General features: G+C 22.3%; 3 protein-coding genes across 3 annotated transcripts; all 3 read left to right on the top strand. All coding sequences in view use genetic code 6, as the record gives it.

The window, feature by feature from the left end:
• Positions 1–1,478: 1,478 nt before the first annotated feature.
• TTHERM_00963240 (transmembrane protein, putative) lies at positions 1,479–5,396 on the top strand (the record flags this gene model as incomplete). The annotated part of the gene is made up of 5 exons (XM_001008911.2): positions 1,479–2,332; positions 2,631–2,814; positions 2,873–3,689; positions 3,745–4,317; positions 5,308–5,396. The coding sequence occupies 5 exons, from the start codon at positions 1,479–1,481 to the stop codon at positions 5,394–5,396; spliced, it is 2,517 nt and encodes an 838-aa protein (XP_001008911.2).
• A 1,753-nt stretch (positions 5,397–7,149) lies between these two features.
• On the top strand, positions 7,150–11,000 carry TTHERM_00963230 (transmembrane protein, putative; the record flags this gene model as incomplete). The annotated part of the gene is made up of 3 exons (XM_001008910.3): positions 7,150–8,768; positions 9,130–10,187; positions 10,246–11,000. 3 exons carry the CDS (start codon positions 7,150–7,152, stop codon positions 10,998–11,000), a joined length of 3,432 nt encoding a protein of 1,143 aa, XP_001008910.3.
• Positions 11,001–11,555: 555 nt separating this feature from the next.
• On the top strand, positions 11,556–17,136 carry TTHERM_00963210 (transmembrane protein, putative; the record flags this gene model as incomplete). Its single annotated transcript, XM_001008908.2, has 5 exons — positions 11,556–12,045; positions 12,105–12,718; positions 12,802–15,119; positions 15,261–16,318; positions 16,382–17,136. 5 exons carry the CDS (start codon positions 11,556–11,558, stop codon positions 17,134–17,136), a joined length of 5,235 nt encoding a protein of 1,744 aa, XP_001008908.2.
• Positions 17,137–18,719: the final 1,583 nt, after the last annotated feature.

Genomic DNA, 18,719 nt, shown 5'->3' with positions numbered 1-18,719 from the left:
GCAGATAATTAATGGATAGTTTAAGACAAAAGATTAAACTTTCTTCCAAATCTAAAAATTCTAGTATAATATTTTCTTAGTAATTACCATTTATATCTGATGAAAGCAGTCTATAATTTAATACAGTAAATTATCACCATTCTTTCTAATAAATTAATTATTAAAAAGATATCATGTCAATAGCAAATGTTTACCATGATACAATAACTAACTAAAAATTAAAGGATAAACTTAATGAAATAGATTTTTCTTACTTGACTTTTCTATCTGCATTTGATAATAATCAGTGCACTACCTATCTAAAGATATTTAATGTCAAAACAAATAAAAGGCTTTTTTTAGGAATCAAAGACTAATAAAAGCTTGAAAGTATCTTAAAAAAAGCTGAAAGTAAAATTAATGAATAAAATAGATCTACTAGTACAAGAAATTAATTTAAATTATATAATTTATTGTAATTTGAAGAAGATATCTTAAATATTTAATTGCTCTATTGTGAATGCTTGAATTTGTATAAAGCCGCAATCAAAATGCTTATGAAAAACTTTATCAAAATTAATGAAATGTTTACACTGTTAAAGTAATATAAGCACTCAAAATAAGAATTAGAAGTTAAGATCAAATCATAATTAAAACAATATCAAAATTGCGAAGTTCTTAAAAATATTTGCTTTAATTTTGATTTTTATTTGCTTCATAATTAGAATTTAATCAATTCTTAATAAAAATCAAACAGAACTTCTACATCAAAATTATTAAACAAAGAATATTATGACAAATCAAGCTGTTTTGCATTCGTTTCTCTCTTAAATTAATCTTTTGGGGCAATTAAAAAGGTTAATGCCTAATTTATCAAAACATTTGGATTTTTAAACAAGTATCAAATTTAAGATAGATCCATTTTTTAGATATTTCCTCTAAGTAATTATTAACAAGGTTAATATTCGATTTTACAATAATCACTATTACCAAATTACAATGATATTTTGAATGTGCCTCTCTTTTTAGCCAAACACTAAGCTGGATATTGTCTGCCCATTTAAATACAAATTCAAAGCTAAATCTTAGACGCTTAAGATTTTGGTTTCACTATATGGATAAAGCCTATCAAAGATGAAAATATTTACTTACTATTAGATAACTAAAATCCTAATCTGATTAAACTTGCCAACAAATAATTTTACAAAAAATGTTTAAAAGAAAAAACCTAATACGCATAAATACAATAAATCAAAACAGAGAGTCTATTACCAATAATTCATTATTTAATTAAAATTTCTCGAAAGCAATAGAATAAATAATTTTAAACTGTTTTCGTATTACCAAATAATAAAGATTTCTTAAAAGAAGAATCTTTGGAAGATTCAAATTTTTTAAACTATTTAAAGCATGCTGATATATAAAGCGCTACTGTATCTCTTCAATTTGAAAACGAATTAAGTTAATTTCATTCAGGTATTTACTTAACCATAAAAAATATGTAGCCTATAAACTCATTAAAAGAGAAGGTTGATTTATTAAAATTCTACTAATAACAAATAAAGGAAATATGCAATATTTCTTTGGAATTAGACTTAGATTGTTAAGGATAAAATTAAATCAGTTTGACAAATTTTAATTTAAGCTGTAACAGTGAAGAAAATAAAATCCAAGCTAGAAGTTTAACTTAACTTTAAAAAAATAATAGCTCTTAAAATTATGAGAAATTTACTTATACGAATTAACTGACCAGCTCAACTACAAACTATAATTCATTATATAAGTAAAATGGGATACTTGCCAAGCAAATCTTAGGCTCAGATATGACAAGAAGTAAAGTAATAATTACAACTGTATCTCCGAGATAACATTTCGAGTGCATACCAATGACCCCAGCTGCTAGCTAAATTGAATAACTGAATATTTAAGTTGAAGAGTCGTTTGACGAATGTTAAAATATAAATAAATAAAATAATATAAATTACTTCCAAGAATAATAAGCGAATTAGAGTAATAATAATTTAGAATCACCTACTACAATTATCTTTTCTCGCAATAAAAATCAAAGACTTCAGCAGATAGAAAAAATAAACTAATTTCACTTTAATTACGATGCTGACCTATAAAAAATGAATCAGGATTAAGAAAATAAAATGAGACACTTAAATTCAAATAACTTAAATGAATATCTTTCAAAAGAATAGAGTGAAGAACCTTTACCTAACAGTAAATGTGAATTGGTTTTGTCAACTACCCCAACAAAAGTATAAACCAAAAGCTAATTTAAATTCAAAAAAAGTTAGTAAAAGCTTTAAAGTTTCTAAGAAAATATACTTTAGTAAAACAAAGACATGTAATCTATCTCATCTTCATCAAACAACTCTTTTTAAATATAGTAAATAATTTATTTAACTATTTCAAACTAAATAAAGCTTAAAAATATTAACTTACTCAGCTAAAATCATTAATAAGGCATTTTAATTTTCAAAAAAATCAAATTTTTTCACTCAAATAATAAATTTGAAAAATAAAATAATTTAATTGAGTCGTTTTTTACAATTAATTATTTTATTTAAGCATTGTCTTATTAGTATTTAATTTAGCAATTTTGTTATTTTCAAAATTATATAAAATTATATTTAACTTAAAAGGTAAGTTTTTGAAAACATCCACAAAAGAAAACAGATGAAATACCTTCAAGGAATAAATATCTTGGGAGTGGCTTCTGTCTTAGTTACTCTTTCGATGACCTTACTTGGAAGTTTTATGTTTCTAGATAATTTAATTTATCAAAGAGAAAACTTTAAATATATAAACTGGATTTATATGATAAATGTAGAGATTAGTTTTACCCTTTCTGAACATAATAAATACAATGCTCTTAAATCAATAGAATTTACTATCAACTCCAGCCTCTGAATAATAGAAATTGATTGGTCTTATTAATGAATTTAATTAGTCAAGAATCAAACTTAGCAAAGATTTTATGAAAAAGTTATATAATAACACTAACAATGAAATTGAAGTCTTTAAAATTATTTAAGATTATTAGATCGTTTAAAATATTTATTAAAGCGCAAGCATATCACAATAACAAAAATTGCCTATGATTTATTCAATTCTTTAGTAAATATAAGGGATTTATTACGTTGTTTCTAACAAAGATCCTAAAGGAATAATCAAAAGATAAAATGAAATTAACTACCCAGCTCTAAATGAACAAGTTCAAGTTGTCTTTTCTCAAATGAATGATGAATATTAAAGTTAACTCTCAGAAATTTATGACTAAAGCATAATTTATGTTTATGTCATTACTCTTTTGACTTTGATTTTTTTAATTAGCATTATCCCAAGTTATATCTTTGCTAAAAAAAAATAGTAGCAAATTCTTAAGCTTTTTGCAACTTTTGATAAAAAGCAATTGAAGGAAATTTTAGATAAATTAACAAAATAAATTCAATAATTTTCAATAGACTAAAAGTAGAATTTTTCTAAATTTGATTCAAAAATTTTAAATATTTTGAATTAACCTGAAACATTTGAAGAAAAAAAACTTAATATTAGCAAGACTTCATCATTGAAATATTCTTTGAAAAAATTAATACTTGGTTTGCTGACAATTTTTTGCGTTTGTATAATTTATCCTATATTAAATTATTTTATTGTAGCAAAGTTTATAGACAATTCGAGAATTATTTACAGCTTTAACAGTAAAAAAATTAATTTTTTCAAACACATATTTATTATTTAATTTTATATAAAAAGATGTTGTTTGTGCCTCTTATTTTTCTTTAGTAAATTCTTTAAGAGCCAGGTAAGGTCTTGCTATGGCATTCCTAATGCCTTAACAATAGGTACTTTCAAGGTAATATTATCAAGGAATACTAACTTAAGTTACGACTTAACTAAATGAATTGCCTAATTTAATAAAAAAAAACTTAGAAAAAGTAAGCTCAGAAGAATAACACAACGAAGAAATTTTTGATGATTTATTAATTAGCATTTTTACCCAAAATACTTGCGATGCTATTTAAAAATACAGTAAGTATCTTAATGCAAATTTTGAATACAATTAATGTAACTCAGTTGGTAAAGGAGCTTTTTCAAAAGGTCTCCTTAATGGATATTTGTTCTTTATCGGAGTTCACAGAGACTATCTATCTTTTGCTTTTAGCCAAAGCACTGAAAGCTTTTAGAAGAATTTTAAAAAGTATAATAAAAATCTCCCTGCCATAAACTAATTTTAATATAAAACTGAGCTATCTAAATATTTTGAATATCTTTTGATTTTCTTTTAAGAATAAAATCTTTTGCTCTACAATTTCTACGAAATATTAAGTATAATTTTGGTAGTTATTCAAGTTTTATTAATATTAACAATCTTTTCAGTTGGCTGGTTTTATTACTTTAAAAGTATTAATAATTAAATCTATACAACTAGGCAACTATTTAATATATTTTAAATGTAATATTTATTACAAAATACTTACATCATGTCTTTCTTAAACTAAGATAGCTGATGGAATATTCAGATATAATATACAATATAATAAGGCACCTGACCCACACACATCAACATTTCCTACTTAATTTTATCCAAAAATTTAATTGAAATTTATATTTCAAACCTATTCCCACTTCTAGTAGTAACCATTAAGAAATTAGAGTATTTAAATATTTTATAATAGTTATTTATTTTTTTTGAAATAGTAAATTTATTTTTGTAAATTGCTTAAATATTTTGTTTGTATTTTAAATGCAAAAATAGTATTTAATATTTATCCTTCTATAAATTAATTGTTTGTTCAAAGAGATCAAAGTAAAGTGAATCAATCTATAATAACTTTTTCTATTGAAGCAAGGCTATCTAAAGATCAATTAAATTAATTGTGTTCGTATTATATAAAATCTAATTGTATTGATAAAAATTTAATTATGTAATTGATTATATTAAAATTTATATCAGAGCAAAGCTTTAGGATTATTTTTACAATTATGCAATTAAATTTTTTGTTAAAATAGTCTTACTTTTTAAAGTAGTTTGAAAGTTTCTTTATATTTAAAATTTTGATTGGCACACATTCATTATATATTTCCTTATTAAGTTTGGTGAATATGAGATATTTATTAAAATTAATCTTGGAAACAAAGAAAGGAAAAAAAACAAATTAAATCAAAACTAAATAAAGAATAACTCAGCATTACTAAAAATTAACATAAAATAATTAGATGAATAGTTAAAATAGTTAAATAGTAACAATTAGTTAGTGCAATTTTAATATCATAATTTAGCGATTGAAATTATTTTATATTAATGATCTATATTAGCTAGTTAAACAAAGCAATAGAAGCATCCCATTTTCATTGTTTTGCTTTTGCATTTAGCAGATAATGCTGATTTAGATGTAAATAGATGAAACAACATATAGAAATATATTTTCTTAAGATAAAATTCTTAATAGTTGGGTTAGATATATTTTTTTCATAAAAGAAATAACCAATTTTTAAGAAATTTTGTCGGCTATTTATACATTTCTAGTGTTTAATTGCTTTGTTATACTTTTGCTTTTTATCTCTGCTATTTTAAGAAGTAGAAATAAAAGTTAATCTAGTATGAACTTTTCTTAGCTATTTCTGTGTTACGAGTATTTGATTGCAATTCCTTCTCTTTATATTTCTATAGCCTCATACCAGTATTATTTATCGTTAGCTAACATGATTATAACCCTGCTTTTAGGTTCGTTTTTATATTTTTGGTAACAATTAAAATATCATTTTTTAAAATATTAAAATAGCATCATTATTTATTTCTATGGATTATGATTACTCTTTTTAAAATGAAGACATTCTGTAAAAAAGTGACTCAATTTAGAATTTGCTATTCTTTTATTTAGATTTTATTCTTTGTGTAACAAGCCGCTTTGCTAATATTTAGGTTTTATCAGCTTTATCTTTAATTTTAAATATTCTGAAACTCGTTTTTATTTTAAAAACCCATGCTTATATTAATAAAAATATATGTAGATGGTCGATAATTGTTATTTTTTTCAAAATAAATTTTACATTATTACTACTTTTTGTCAGCTAGAACGAGTTGAAATATGATCTCATTTCCCTTTTAATAATAATTTTATTCCCTTTTTGTCTTAAGCTTGGGAATATTCTTTTCTTAGAATGGTATACATATATAAATTTAGATTACACTGATTAGAGTACTGCTTCTCTTAGTCAATCTGCATTTCAACTCTTAATGGGACAGAAGAATAAAAAGATAGATTTATTTTGTAGACAAATGATAAACAATAGAAGAGAGCATATTAAATATTCTTCTAAATTTAAGAACCCTTCAATAATATTTGCTTAGTAAGTTCCTTTTATTGGGATATTTGTTGATGAAGAGCAAGATTATGTAATTTAATTTTCCTTTTATTTAAATTTAGAAGATTTAAACAAATTTAATTAAATGAAGTTATTCTATAATTAATTTTAATTAAGCAAATCAGGTAGATGAAGTAAATAACATAAATTAAAAAAGAAGATTAATAAGGTGAATAATTAAAGTAAGATGACTCAAGTTACTTGCATCTTATTAAAACAGTACAAAATATTTATTAAGAAACGTTTAAAGACAAATAAGAAAAAGACACTTTTGATGAAGTAGATATTTCCTATTTTACTTTTCTTGCAACTGTAAGTAATAACTAATGTGTGGCATATCTTAAGATAATTAATGCTAAAACAAACAAAAAACTTGCTTATGGAATTAAAGACTAGTAGAAATTATAAAATATATTGAATTTGATTGAAATTAAATGTCTCAGCTAGAAAAGAAGATCTGATAATGATAAAAGTGAATTCTAATTATATAAATTATTGCAATTTGAAGAAGATTTAAAAAATATAAAATTATTCTACAGTGAATGTCTAATCATGTACAAAGTTATAATTGAAAAACTGTTGTTGAGCTTTATAGAAATAAATGAAATATTTGTGCTATTAAAATAATTTAGAGATAAACGAAGCTAACTGGAAAACAAAATTTTGAAATAATTGAAACATAATCATAATAGTGAAGATCTTAAAAATATTTGCATAAACTTTGATTTTTATATGCTTCATAAGTAGACTCTATTGAGTTTTTATGAGAGATAAAATAGATAATACAAAAAAATGTAATAAAATAAAGAGTTTTATGATGAATCTAGTTGCTTTTTGTTTGTTTCTATTTTGGATTAATCTTTTGGAATTATTAAAAGAGCTAATAATTCCTTTGTGAAAGCTCTTGGATTCTCGAATAAATAATAAATATAAGGCAAGTCTATATTTCAATTATTATCTATAAGTAATATTAATATTAATCAATTATAATCTTGCGTAATAAATGAGTTGATATCTCCCATTTACAACCAAATTTAAAACTTACCTCTTTTTTTAGCAAAACACGAACTAGGATATTGTGTACCATTTTAGTTAAAAATTTAAAGCTAAATTGTTGAAAATTAAGATTTTGGTTTAACAATATGGGCTAAAGAGATAAACGAAGAGCATATTTACTTGGTTTTAAATCATCTAAACCCAAATTAAATTAAGTTAGCCAATAAATTATTTTGTAAGTAATTTTTGTATTCAAATTTTGATGCATAATAAATAAGAAACATCAAAACAGAGAATTTGATTCCAATCATTCACTATTTAATTTAATATACAGAAAAAAATAAAGAGTAGCAACTCTAAACAGTTTTTATTCAACCAGATAAAGACTTATGTCAAGAAAATCTTCTTTTAACTGATATAAATTTCTTGAATAAATTAATACATGCTGACATATGTAGCGCAACTGTGTCCCTTTCATTCTAAAAAGATTTCAAATAATTAGAACCTGATATTTACTTGTCTATCTAAAACATTCAGCCAGTGATGAGTTTCAAAGATAAAAATAATTTAATATTATTCTACTAATAACAAATAAAAGAAATATGCAATATTAATTTAGACTTTGAGCATTAAGAAATAAATAAAAATGATTCAACTAATAACTAGTTAAATCATTAGTTTTATCAAGATAATTTAATATTAAATTAAAGCTTAGTTTAATTTGAGAACAATTTGGACACATTATATGAAGAGCCATCTTCAACTCATAGTATAAATTCTAATTAGAATTCCATAAACAAGCCAGCAGGAGATTTTTAAAAAAATAAGAGAAAAAATGAAAAGCTAAAGTAAAAAAAATATATTAAAGAAACAAATATATCTCCAATATAAAATTAAGAATCGATTCTATTAATGACTCCAGAAAGCAAGTAGACTTAGTAGTTAAATTTGCTTATGGAAAATTCAATTGATTTAAATTAAATAATTCATAGTGAATAAAAAATTTATAAAGAAGATTTAGTTTAAAATTGCATCAGCTTAGTTTCACCTAGTAGAAATTATTATAGCAACCAAACAAGCTCACCTTTGAACTAATTTAAGAAATATAGCTATTATAATGATAATTATGAGATCAATTAATTCAAAAAATTAAATTAAATACAAAATTTTAACTAAAACCACTTTAATAATGAATTTATGAAAGAGACAAATGATATTGCTCCACTTTCTAGTAAGCGCGGATTTATTAAACCTAATTAAGAATCAAGCTAAATTTAAATATAAAAATCATTCAAAAAAAAAAATAATCATAAAGAAATTAAAGATAAAAAGTTTTTAGCTAAACAAGGAAATAATCTTTAATAAAATATAGACATTCAATCAATATCTTCTTCATCGAAAAGCTTTTTAATAAGGTAAAAAAAATTAATTTCCTTTTCTAAAATTATCTTTAATTTGTTTAAAATAAATAAATAAAAACCTTTTCTTAAAAATGTGCTTAAATCTAAAAAAATAATTTTTAATTTTCATAAAAAGCAAATAAATGAAACAAAAATGTTTAAAATTATTATTTATTGAATCAAATAACTGTAGTTTCTTCCATATAATAAATATATTAATTACTTTATAAGAGGAAAAAATATTTTAGTTTATATTTTTTTTAAGATAAAATAATTACTTTAAAATACAATTTTAACATAAAAATAAAAAATTTATTTTTTAGATTTTTTGATAAATTAAATTTAATAAAATAATTATTATTTTTTTTATTGAAAGGCAAGTATTTGAAAATATTAACAAAAGAAAGTAAATGAGATATCTTAAAATAATAAATATTTTAGGAATATCATCAATTTTAGTTACTCTGGCTTTGACTTTATCAGGGTTTTTTACCTTTTTCACAAGCTTAGCTTCTCAGAGAGAAAACTTCAAATATATTAATTGGATTTATTTGATCAACGTTTAGATTAGTTATTCGCTTTCTGAGCACAATATTTTTCTATTAAATGAATATGGTTTCTATTAAACACCTCCTTCTCAAAACTAGCTGTTCAATGATCTTCTCACTTAGTAATAAAATTCAAGGATCAAGCTCAGTAAAGACTATATGAATTTGCTTTACAATAATACTCAGAGTGATATTTAAGTTTTCAAAATTATTTAAAATATCTAAATTACGCAAAATATATATCAAAGTAATAACACATACCAACAGAAAAATGTTTCAATGATATACTCTATCCTCTTATAAATATTTGGTATCTACTATTTCGTTTCCAATTAAGATCCTGATGGTATTATCAAAAGATAAAATGAGATTAATTACCCTGCATTAAACGAGCAAGTTTAGTCTGTTTTCTCTTAGATCAATGAGTAATATTTAAGTTAGCTTTAAAACATTCAAAATGAAAGCCTTATTTAGTTATGTGTAATAACTTTTATGACTTTTATTTTTTTAATCAGTATCATTCCAAGTTATATTTTTGCAAAAAGAAAATTAGAAAAAATTCTAGAACTATTTGCGACTTTTGAAAGGTAATAATTGCAAGAAATTCTTGATCAGATAGCTAACCAATTATAACTTTATTAAGTTGACAGCAAATTCCATTTTACAAATTTAGATTCCTATGATTTGAATAATAAAAAATAAAATCAACATGTCATTTCAGAAAAAAAGCTAAATATAAGTTAAACTTCCTCTTTAGAATACTCTTTAAAAAATTTGCTAATAGGATTAGTGGTTATATTTTGCCTATCTATAATATACCCTATATTTTATTATTTGAATGTGAGACTTTTCATTGATAGCTCAACTACAATCAACAATTTTAATAGTAAAATTTTTATTTATCGTTAAAACATTTTTTGATATTAATTTATAATATAAAAAAGACGCTGTTTGTATTTCTTATTTTACAGTTTTAAATTCTTTAAGAGCAAGATAGGGTCTTGCTATGGCGTTTTTAATGCCACATTAGCAACCAATTTCTGTTTAAACTTATTAAGATATTCTTAATTAGCTTACGATTCAGATAGATGAACTACCCAATTAAATACAAAAGAATCTAGAAAGTATTAACTCAACTAATTTACACAATTAAGCCATATTTAACGATTTCTTGTTACATCTATTTACATTAAATGCTTGTAATAGTATTTAAAAATATAATTAATATTAAAATGGAGATTTTTCTTTAGAAGAATGCAACACTGTAGGTAAAGGCTCTCTTTAATCTGGTCTTCTAAATGGATTAATGTTCTTTTTTAGCATTTATAAAGACTTTTTATCTTTTGCATATAGTTCAAGCAGAGAAATTTTTTAACAAAATTTTATGAGCTATAACGAAAACTTTCCTGCGTACAAGCAGTTTTAATTTAAAATAGAATTATCAAAAGAATTTGAGTATTTGTTAAACTTTTTTTAAGATTAAAATCTGTAACTTTATAATAATAATGAGAGCCTGAGTATAATTTTAGTAGTTGTTCAAGTGTGCTTTGTAGCAATTATATTTACAGTAAGCTGGTCTTATTACTTTAAAAGTATAAATAAACGAATTTTCTCAACGAAATAACTACTGAATATATTTCCATAGCAATATATTATTTAAAATGCATATATCTTATCATTTTTAAGTAAGCATGATTGATAATTTTGTTATATTTGTCCTTTTAAATTTTATTAATTAATTGGTTTACACCAAAATATTTTTATTTAAAGTGATTTAATTTATTCTATAACACAGTAAATAAATACTAAATTTTAAATTATAAAATTATTTTTTATAGATATTTCAAAACAAATTTATTGAATTTATAAAATACTGATAACCACAATTGGCTAAATGAGTTTATGATTATGAATGAATAATATAAATATATATTAATTAAATTAAGTATTAAAATATATTCTTTTTAGCTATGTAAATTTATTAACTAAACGCAAATATTGATTAACATTCATAAAGAAACAATGCTTGATTACTATTTGATTTCTTTCTTTGATTATAAAAACACCCAAATTACATGTTTTTTTTAATAAAACTAGACATAAAAATCCTTATTTAAAACCTAATAGATAAGTGAAAGTAATTTGAAATTTAAAGACTTTATAAAAAACAAATAAAGTAAAGCAAAATTTAGTTAAATAATAATCAAAGTAATATAAACTAATTAGGTAATTTAAAAGCAAATAAGTTAAGAGGATGAAATAGAATTAGCTAAAAAATTTAACTTAGGGATTAAAATTATTTTATATAAATGATCTTTATGAAGTGGTTAAACATAGCAAAAGAAATATTCATTTTTCATTGTTTTGCTTTTTCATTTAGTAACTAATAGAAATTTAAATATAGATAGATGATGCAACATATAGCAAATTATCCACAAATGATAAAATATTATCTAAATGGGTGAGTTATTTTTTTTTCTTAAAAGAGTTAGAGTATTCCAATGATTCATAAAATTATTTAAAGTGCTTCATTTATGCTTTCTTAGCCCTTAACTATTGTATTTTGATTTATTTATTCATCTACGCTATATTAAGAAGTAGAATTAAAAAGGCTTCTTTTTTGCAGTTTTCTCAGCTGTTTCAGTGCTATGAGTATTTGATAGCTATCCCTTCTCTTTATTTTTCTATAGCTACATATTAGTACTATTTGTCGTTAATTAACCTTTTTACAACCCTTTTTTTAGGTTCATTTTTATTTTATTTATAGTAGCATTAATAACTTTTATTTTTAAACATTAAAAAGCATCATTATTCATATCTGTGGATTATGATTACACTTTTTAAAATGAAGATGTTCTCTAAAAAAGCGACTCAGTTTTAAATTTATTATCTTTCTATTTAGACCTGATTTTATGCATAACAAGTTGCTTTTTTGACATCTATTCTATAACGACTGTTTCCTTTATAATAAACATTATGAAACTCATCATTATTTTAAGGACTCACGCATATTTTAATAAAAATATATGTAGATGGTAAATAATTCTTACATTTTTCAGGTTAAATCTATCATTAAGCATGATTGTCTATAGTCAGAACTAGTAGAATTTAGATCTTATTTTCTTTTTAGCTATAATTATGTTTCCATTTTGCTACAAGCTTGGAAATGTTGTTGTTTTAGAGTGGTACACTTTTATAAATTTAGATTACACTGATTAAAAAAATGAGTCTATTTATTACTAGGTTTTTTAATGTTTATTAGGCTAAAGCTCTAAAAAGAAAGACCTGTTTTGTAGATAATTAATGGATTCAACAAGATAAAAAGTAAAATTATCTACTGATTTTAAGAATCCTTTGATAATATTTGCTTAAGAACTCCCATTTTAAGGAACTGCTCAAAATTAAGAAAAAACAACTGTAAACTAATTATTTTTTATCATTTAAATATCATTTAGTCATTTTTAATTAAGCCAAATTTTTTTTAATTAATAATTTATCAGTAAGTAGAATAGATGAAAGTGATTAAGCAAAAAGACTTAGATAAATAAGAGGCTTAATTAGATGAATAATTCAAACAGGATGACGCAAGCTATTTTAAATCTATTAAGGCAATATTATAAATTTATTAAGAAGCCATAAGAGACAAATAAGATAAATAGGTTCTTGACGAAATAGATTTTTCTTATTTGACTTTTCTAGCATCTGTAAATAGAAATTAATGCGCAGCATATCTTTCAATTCTTAATACAAAAACAAATAGAAAACTTGCTTCAGGAATCAAAGATTAATAAAAGCTACAAAATATAATGAAAATGACTGAAATTGAATGCCTCAGTTATAATATAAGATGTAAAAACAAGAAAGAGGATTTCTAATTGTATAAAATATTATAATTTGAAGAAGACTTAAAAAATATATAACTTTTCTATTGCGAATGTTTGAATTTATACAGAATTATAATCGAAAAGCTACTACTAAATTTTATAGAAATAAATGAAATGCTAGTACTGTTAAAAAAATTTACAGAAAAAAGAAGTATGTTAGAAAGAAATATTATTTAGTAGTTAAAATACAATCACAGTAGCAAAAATTTAAGAAATATTTGTATTAATTTTGATTATTACATGCTTCACAAGTCGAACTTGTTAAAATATTATGAAAGACTGAATAGCTAATCAAATTAAAAGTAAAAAAATAAAGAATACTATGATGAATCAAGCTGCTTTTTATTTGTTTCTCTGTTAGATAAATCTTTAGGAATTATTAAAAAAGTTAATAATTCTTTTATTAAAACACTTGGTATCTCTGATAAGTAACAAATATAAGAAAAATCTATATTTGAGCTCTAAATTTTACCTCAAAGAAATTATTAATAGGAATATATATAATAAAATTCATTTTTAGAAGAAGTAATTCCACCAATTTACAATGATATTTAAAACTTGCCTCTTTTTTTAGCTAAACACTAGGCTGGGTATTGTGTGCCATTTTAACTAAAAGTTCAAACATAAGTTTTAGATTATGATGATTTTGGTTTGGCTATTTGGGCAAAACCTATTAAAGGTTAATCTATCTATTTATTATTAGATGATGAAAATCCAAATAATATTAAACTTGCAAATAAATTATTTTATAAATAATTTAAAACCATAGATACCTCGTAATTGAAAACAATCAAAATAGATAGTTTAATTCCCATAATTCATTATTTGATCTAGCTTTCTAAAAACCAAAAAAATACAATAAAATTCTAAACTGTACTCATTCAACCAAATCAAGATTTCTTATTAGGAAAATCTATTTTCAGTGATGCAAATTTCTTAAATTATTTAAAGTATGCTGATATATTTAGTATAACTGTATCTTTTTATTTCCTAAAAAAATTTAGCTCATTTGAATCAAGTATTTACTTAATAATTGAAGACATATAACCTCAAAATAATTTAAAGGATAAAAGTAATTTATTGTAATTCTACTAATAATAAATCAAAGAAATCTGCAAAGTAGATTTAAATTTAGACTTAGACTTAGAAATTCAAGATAACTTAACATCAATGTGTGTAAATTAATAAGAAAATGATGAATCAATATAATATAGAAGTTCAATTTAATTTGTAAAGAATTTTAGTATCTAAAATGAGCAGTCAACATTAACTTAAATTCTCAATAGCGCAACAACAAACTAAAATTCTATGTATAAATCGAATGGATAAGCTCTCAAGAATAACAACAGCGAATTAAAAAAAGTAAAAAAAAATAATGTAACAACATTCACAAGTAACTCTCCAAGATAAAATTATGAATATATGCTTGCTAGTCCAGTAGCAAGTTAATTGCAATAAATAAATCTTTAATTAGAAGAATCGACGGAATTAAATTCAAAATTATTCTAAAACTTTGCATAAATTAGCTAAAATCAAGAATTCTATGCTTTTAGAAAGATTTAAACTTAGAAATCGCCTGAGAAATAGTCAATTTTAAATTAGAATGACAAATTTAATTTTAGCTAATTTGAAGAAGTAAATCTTGAATATGTTCAGACAAGCAGGCATGCTGTACAAGAAGATTTAAATTCTTAAATTTAAAAATAAATAACTGATATTCCTCCACTATCTAGTAAGCGTGTCTTGATTTAAACGGTAGCATCGCCATAAAATAAATTAAAGAAAAAATCATAAATGCAAAAGATTAATGAAAAGAAAGTTAAAGACTAAAAATATTCAAATTAAAGTTTTTAGGAATAAGAGGCAAGCAAATTATAATAATAGAATATTGATATTTAATCTATTTCTTCTTCCTCAAAGAGTGTTTAAACACGGTAAATAATTTAGATTTAATATTTTATGTTTGGAAAATTAAAAATTGATTTTTATTATTTTAATAATAAGGATATTTAAAATTCTTAAGTTCTATATATAAATAAATATTTAATTAATTTGTGTTTTTTTAATTTAAAAAGACATGTTTTTGAAAATATACACAAAAAAAGTCAGATGAGATATCTTAAAATAATAAATGCTTTCGGAATATTATCAGTCTTAGCTATTCTATCTTTAACATTGTTAGCATTTTTTAACTTTCTTACAAGCTTAGTTTCTTAAAGAGAAAACTTCAAATACATTAACTGGATTTATATGATTAACGTATAAATTAGTTATTCCCTATCAGAGCGTAATATTATTCTGCTAAACAAATACAACGTTTTATCTACACCAGCTGCTCAATACCAACCTTTCATGGATCTATTAAATGAATAAAATTAATCTAGGATATCGCTGAGTAAACAACATATGAATTTACTTTATAATAATACTAACAAAGATATAGAAGTTTTTAATATTATTTAAAATAATTACATCATTTAAAATATATTTCAAAGCAATACTATATCCTAATAGTAAAATCTTTCAATGATATATTCAATACTCTTATAGATTTTTGGGATATTTTATTTCGTTTCTAACAAAGATCCTTTAGGAATAATAAAAAAATAAAATGAGATGAACTATCCAGCTTTAAATGAACAAGTTCAATCTGTTTTTTCTCAGATGAATGATGACTATTAAAATTAACTTTCATCCATTAAAAACCAAAGTCTTATTTAATTATATGTTATTACTTTTATCATGCTTCTTTTTTTGATTAGCGTCATACCAAGTTATATCTTCTCTAAAAAAAAATAGTAATAAATTTTAGAACTCTTTGCAACTTTTGATAAGTTATAGTTGAAAAATATTCTTGATCAGATAGCTAATTAACTATAATTTTACTAAATAGATCAAAAAAAAAATTTTATTAAATACGAAAATAAAATTTCTAATGGTTAATTTAAAAATCATCTTGCGAAATCTGAAAAAAAATTAAATATTAGTCAAACTTCTTCTTTAAATTACTCATTAAAGAACTTAATAGTGGCATTAATTCTAATATTTTGCTTAACAACAATTTATCCAATAATAAATTATTTTATTGTGAAATAATTTATTGATAATTCTATGGTTATTTACAATTTTAACAGTAAGTTTTTTTATTTTCTCATAATTTAAAATTATTTTCATTCATTTATTTATTAATAAAAAGATGTTGTCTGTGTTTCTTATTTTGCAGTTTTAAACTCATTAAGAGCTAGATAAGGCCTTGCTATGGCATTTTTAATACCTTAATACTAAGCTCTGTCTATTTAAACTTATCAAGGAATTCTAAATTAACTTTCCGTTTAGATAGATGAATTACCTAACTTACTAAAAGAAAACCTTGAAAAAATAGGTTCAACAAGTTTACACAATTAAGAAATATTTGATAACTTTTTGATTAATGTATTTACTGATAATGCTTGCGATACAATTAAAAAATACACTTAATATCAGAACGGAGATTTTTTGTATGATTAATGCAATACTGTTGGTAAGAGCTCTCTTAAATCAGGTCTTCTTAATGGAATTATATTCTTCTTTAGTATTTTTAAAGACTATTATTCTTTTGCTTTTAGTCCAAATGCAACCGTTTTTTAAAAATATTTTAATAACTATAACAAGAATATTCTTGCAATAAAATAATTTTAGTTTAAAATAGAATTATCCAAAGAGTTTGAGTACCTTTTAAACTTCTTTTAAGAATAAAATTTATAGCTTTATAATTTTTATGAGAATCTTAGTATCGTTCTAGTAATTATTTAAGTGTGCCTTGTAGTAATAATATTTATAGTAAGCTGGTCTTACTACTTTAAAAGTATAAATAATTAAATTTACTCAACGAAATAGCTATTGAATATATTTCCATAGCAATATTTAATTTAAAATACATATGTTATGTCATATTTAAATTTGCGTGATTGATAATTTATTTGTAGATGCTTACTTGTTATTTATCGGGAGTACTCAAATATAAGAGATACCCTTAATAAGTTATATTTTTTTATAAAGTAGATTTTAATTAGTTTTTGACCAAAATTTATTTATATATAATGATTTACTTTATATTCCATATTACAGTAAATAAATATTAAATTTAAAAATATAAAATTACTTTTTATTGCTATTTCAAAACAATTTTAATTGAATTTGTAAAATACTGACTATAATTTTAGGCTGAATGAGTGTATGATTTAATGAAAAATGTGAATATATATTAATCAAATTAATTATTCATATATTTTCTTTTTAGTTACTCAAATTTATTAATTAAATACAATTATCGATTAACTTTCATAAAGAAACAAAATTTGATTACTATTTAATTTCTTTCATTGATTTTAAATACACCTAGATTACAGGTTTTTTTAATAAAACTAGACTTAAAAATCCTTATTTAAAATCTAATAAATAAAAGAGAGTAATTTGAAATATAAGATTATAATAAAACAAAAAAGATATATCAAAACTTAGTTAAAATAGTAAAATAATAAGCAAACAAGCAAAGTAATATAAACTAATTAGGTTATTTTGAAGTAAATAATATGAATTAGAATTAGTTAAAAAATTAAACTTAAGGATTAAAGTTATTTTATATAAATGATCTTTATGAAGTGGTTAAACATAGCAAAAGAAATACTCGTTTTTCGTTGTTTTGCTTTTGCATTTAGTAACTAATACTAATTTAAATATAGATAGATGATGCAACATATAGCAAGTTATCCACAAATGATAAAATATTATCTAAATGGGTACGTTATTTTTTTTTCTTAAAAGAGTTAGCGTATTCTAATGATTCATAAAATTATTTAAAATGCTTCATTTTTACTTTCTTAGCCCTTAACTTTAGTATATTGATTTATCTATTCATCTACGCTAAATTAAGTAGCAGAATTAAAAAGGATTCTTTTTTGAAGTTTTCTCAGCTGTTTCAGTGCTATGAGTATTTGATAGCTATCCCTTCTCTTTATTTTTCTATAGTCACATATTAATACTATTTGTCCCTAATTAACCTTTTCATAACCCTCTTTTTAGGTTCATTTTTATTTTATTTATGGTATCATTAATAACTTTTCATTTTAAATATTAAATAAGCCTCTTTATTCATATCTGTGGATTATGATTACACTTTTTATAATGAAGATATTCTCTAAAAAAGTGACTCAGTTTTAAATGTATTTTCTTTTTATTTAGACTTAACTTTAATCTTCGCTGGTTACTTTTTTCACCTCTACTCAACTATTACTGTTTCCTTTATAACAAACATTATGAAACTCACCATTATTTTAAGGACGCACGCATATGTTAATAAAAATATATGTAGATGGTAAATAATTCTTATATTTTTCAGGTTAAAATATATCTTTAAGCATGATTGTCTATAGTCAGAACTAGTAGAATTTAGATCTTATTTTCTTTTTAGCTATAATTATGTTTTCCATTTTGCTACAAGCTTGGCAATGTTGTTGTTTTAGAGTGGTACACTTTTATAAATTTAAATAACACTG

Source organism: Tetrahymena thermophila (assembly GCF_000189635.1).
Source record: "Tetrahymena thermophila SB210 genomic scaffold scf_8254796, whole genome shotgun sequence".
Classification (NCBI taxonomy): domain Eukaryota; phylum Ciliophora; class Oligohymenophorea; order Hymenostomatida; family Tetrahymenidae; genus Tetrahymena; species Tetrahymena thermophila.
The sequence above is the reverse complement of the archived record's forward strand: the minus strand, read 5'-3'. Positions and strand labels throughout refer to the sequence as shown.